The sequence below is a fragment of the Porites lutea genome, chromosome 12 (genome assembly GCF_958299795.1).
Source record: "Porites lutea chromosome 12, jaPorLute2.1, whole genome shotgun sequence".
Taxonomy (NCBI): Eukaryota; Metazoa; Cnidaria; class Anthozoa; order Scleractinia; family Poritidae; genus Porites; species Porites lutea.
The window spans coordinates 23,060,525-23,063,587 of NC_133212.1; the positions used below are offsets into that span (position 1 = coordinate 23,060,525).

At 36.6% G+C, this 3,063-nt stretch overlaps 1 protein-coding gene across 1 annotated transcript in view; it reads left to right on the forward strand.

The window, feature by feature from the left end:
* The first annotated feature begins 306 nt into the window (after positions 1 to 306).
* LOC140953907 (uncharacterized) overlaps positions 307 to 3,063 on the forward strand; it is a 16,295-nt gene continuing 13,538 nt past the window's right edge. The window contains exon 1 of the mRNA XM_073403283.1: positions 307 to 1,177. Coding sequence (XP_073259384.1) covers positions 611 to 1,177 — 567 coding nt within the window. The 5' untranslated portion in view covers positions 307 to 610. The remainder of the gene's footprint in view (positions 1,178 to 3,063) is intronic.

Genomic DNA, 3,063 nt, shown 5'->3' on the forward strand with positions numbered 1-3,063 from the left:
CGAAAATGTTCTCACAATGAAATACTGAAGGCCATATTTGTAAATGTTCGTAAGTGAATAACCTCCTTCATTTTATCATTGAGATTCTCTTGAAATTCTAGTGCTTGGTCAAGCACCTTGACATAGATACGGAAAACTAATCAAGACTAGAACATTGACAATTCGAACGTTTTAGTCGATTGACTGAAGCCTCTTTGTGATTGGCTAATGTCACAATTCATTGTATTTAAATATTGATTTTCAATGTAAAACAATCTTTGCGGTATTTATAAATTAACCATAGTACTTGTACGGTTCCTGTTCGATAGACTTGCGTATCGCAGCATCGAGATGTAATATTAAGGTGCTATTTGATGAAGATGAGATTTAGAACAACCTACGTGACGAGATTACAAGTACAGCGAGGCACAAAATCAACGAAGTTGTTATGGAAATTTCGTGGAACTTAGCCGTAACAGGTGGCTAGCGCTTTAAGCGAAAGTACTGGTGAATGTAACCTATGTATTTTGAATCCAGATTTTAAAGCACAAGTTCCTCTTCAAATAATTGGATTTTAAATCCATGAAAATGCTTTCCGTCAGCTGAATCGCTTATACGGAGCTACAACGTCATGTTACTCGAACCTGGAACGATAGCTCGAGCGAAATCCGAGTCGAACTTCGAAGATTCGTTGCCAGCGCGCGGCGTAGCAAAGGACCGTGTCATAATTAATGTAGGCGGTTACCGCCACGAAACGTATTTAAGCACTCTTAGAGTTGTTCCAGACTCAAGGCTCGCTTGGATAGCTGAAAATGCCTCAAAACAAGCCGATTACGATCCAGAAAATAACGAATATTTTTTCGACCGTCACCCTGGGGTCTTCGCGAATATTATCAACTACTACAGAACCGGGAAACTACACTGTCCGAGCGATGTTTGCGGGCCGTTATTTGAGGAAGAGCTCGCATTTTGGGGAATAGACGAGCTTCAAATGGAGCCTTGTTGCTGGAGTAATTACACGCAACATAGAGAAGCGCAAGCAACACTTAAAGCATTTGAAGGACTGCAGAAAAGCATGGAGGAATCTGAAAACGAATGCAGTGCGTTTCGCGTTCGACCTAAAGTTTCAAGGAGAAGTAAATTGAAAAAAGAGATTTGGGCGATGCTGGAAAAGCCGTACTCATCTAAGTACGCTCAGGTAACCCTAATTAAATACGCCACTGCCGAATACAAATAGAAAAATAAATATATCGATAAGGTTTTTTAAAAGCAATTTTGCCCAGCAAGAATCTTGTAAAAGATATCAGGCGCCTTCTTTTTTTTTGTTGTTTTGTTTTTTTCTCTTTAAACTTCTTAAGGGGATTCAAAGACGCATTTAATTTGCATGCAATCGATCGAACTACCGATGCTTTTTTAAATGGATTACGGAAACGATATCAGCAGTTTCCAGTTGAGTTTTACAACCGTTTGAGTTTGAGGGTGCATATTCTGGGTAAATTGCTCCAACAAGTTAAGCAAGCGACCGTGGGGATATTATTATCGCTCAAAGCATTCGCTGACAAATGTTGTAATTTTTTTTCTCCGTATGCAAATTAGGAAAAGATAGTTGGCATTTTGACTATTCGAGTGGGTATGTTATTTTCAACGTGAACTTAAAAGCGCTGTTGAACTAACAGCAAACGTTTGTTTGCTTGGTATCATTGCTTTGTCGGAGGCCCCATCAATCAGCAGAGACATGCGGCATACATGTCTTCGTTTTGTTGAAACCAGAATCTATCGCGAAATATGATTACATGTATTTCAAATTAATTAACATGGTTGTCTCTAGTGTAGATTTATTATATATCTCTAGCATCGCCTTTCGACAGTTTACTTTCATAAGGCAAATACTTTAAAACATAATTTTGTTGCTGTTAAGAAGGCTGTCAAGAGATAAAACCGCTACGGTCCCTGGCCTGGCAACGGAGTACTGTGTTAACAATTTTGGTATATTTCGGGGACCTTATCACATATAAGAAAAAAGAAAATATTTTATATTTAATATTCAGCATCTCTGATTCAAATTTCCTTTTTTGTCGCTAAAAGTACAACGCGTAAAAAAAGTCGAAACAGAATCACATTTATAATCATAACATCCTTTGATTTCAAACTGACTGGCACTCAATTTCGAAAACCGTCTCTGAAAGCTTCGACAAGTTCTAAATCTTTCGATCTAGCAGTATTTTTATGTAAACATTCTTGGACTTAGAATTGTAGACTAGTAATTTTTGACTGTTCTTCTATTATTGTTTGGGTTTTTATAAACAGTCATGGTTACGTTGCTGCCTATCTTACTCACGTTTCTGAGCCATATATTTGCATATTATTCAAACACACAGGAAGTCTGACCATTGACTTGCAAATGTCTCAGTACTAGTCTGGTACAAATATTAATTTAAAAAGAAGAAAGAAAAATTGAGCCACAGAATCGTGAAAACGTCCTGTGCTATGGCTTTCAGTTATAAGATATCACTCCGTTTTATCATTGTCTGTGTAAGGTCGCTGCAAAAATACGACATTCATTTCGATTTGTTTGATTCTTTAAGTAAATTGTTTGATTTCAAACAACTATTAATATGCAGCGTAAATATTACACTGCCATTCACAGACATGAGTTTTGTATTCGTTTCCATCGTCTTTTGCTTAAATTAAAACTTAACAGATTCAGGTAATTGTACAGTATTAGTTTTATCTCGCAAATATTGTATATTCAATAACTTGTGAAAAATTTTCTGCGCATTTTGAAACTATTACTTTCTTGCAAAATAGGGGTACTGTTTTCAAATGTGCTAGAAATGTCCATTCAGTCACGTAAAAAAACTGTAGTTTTCACTAGCTGCTCATACTATTGATCAATACTACGAGAAGAAATTAAGATGGATCCGGACATATACTTCTTTATTGCACAAAATCGACTAGACTCGGTTAGGGCAAAATATTTGTTTCAAAAAGTGCTCACCATCTCAATTTCTAATCCATTTTTATAAGATTTATAGATTTTCATGCAATAACGTCCCAAGTGAACTCAGAAATACTCGTCCCTTG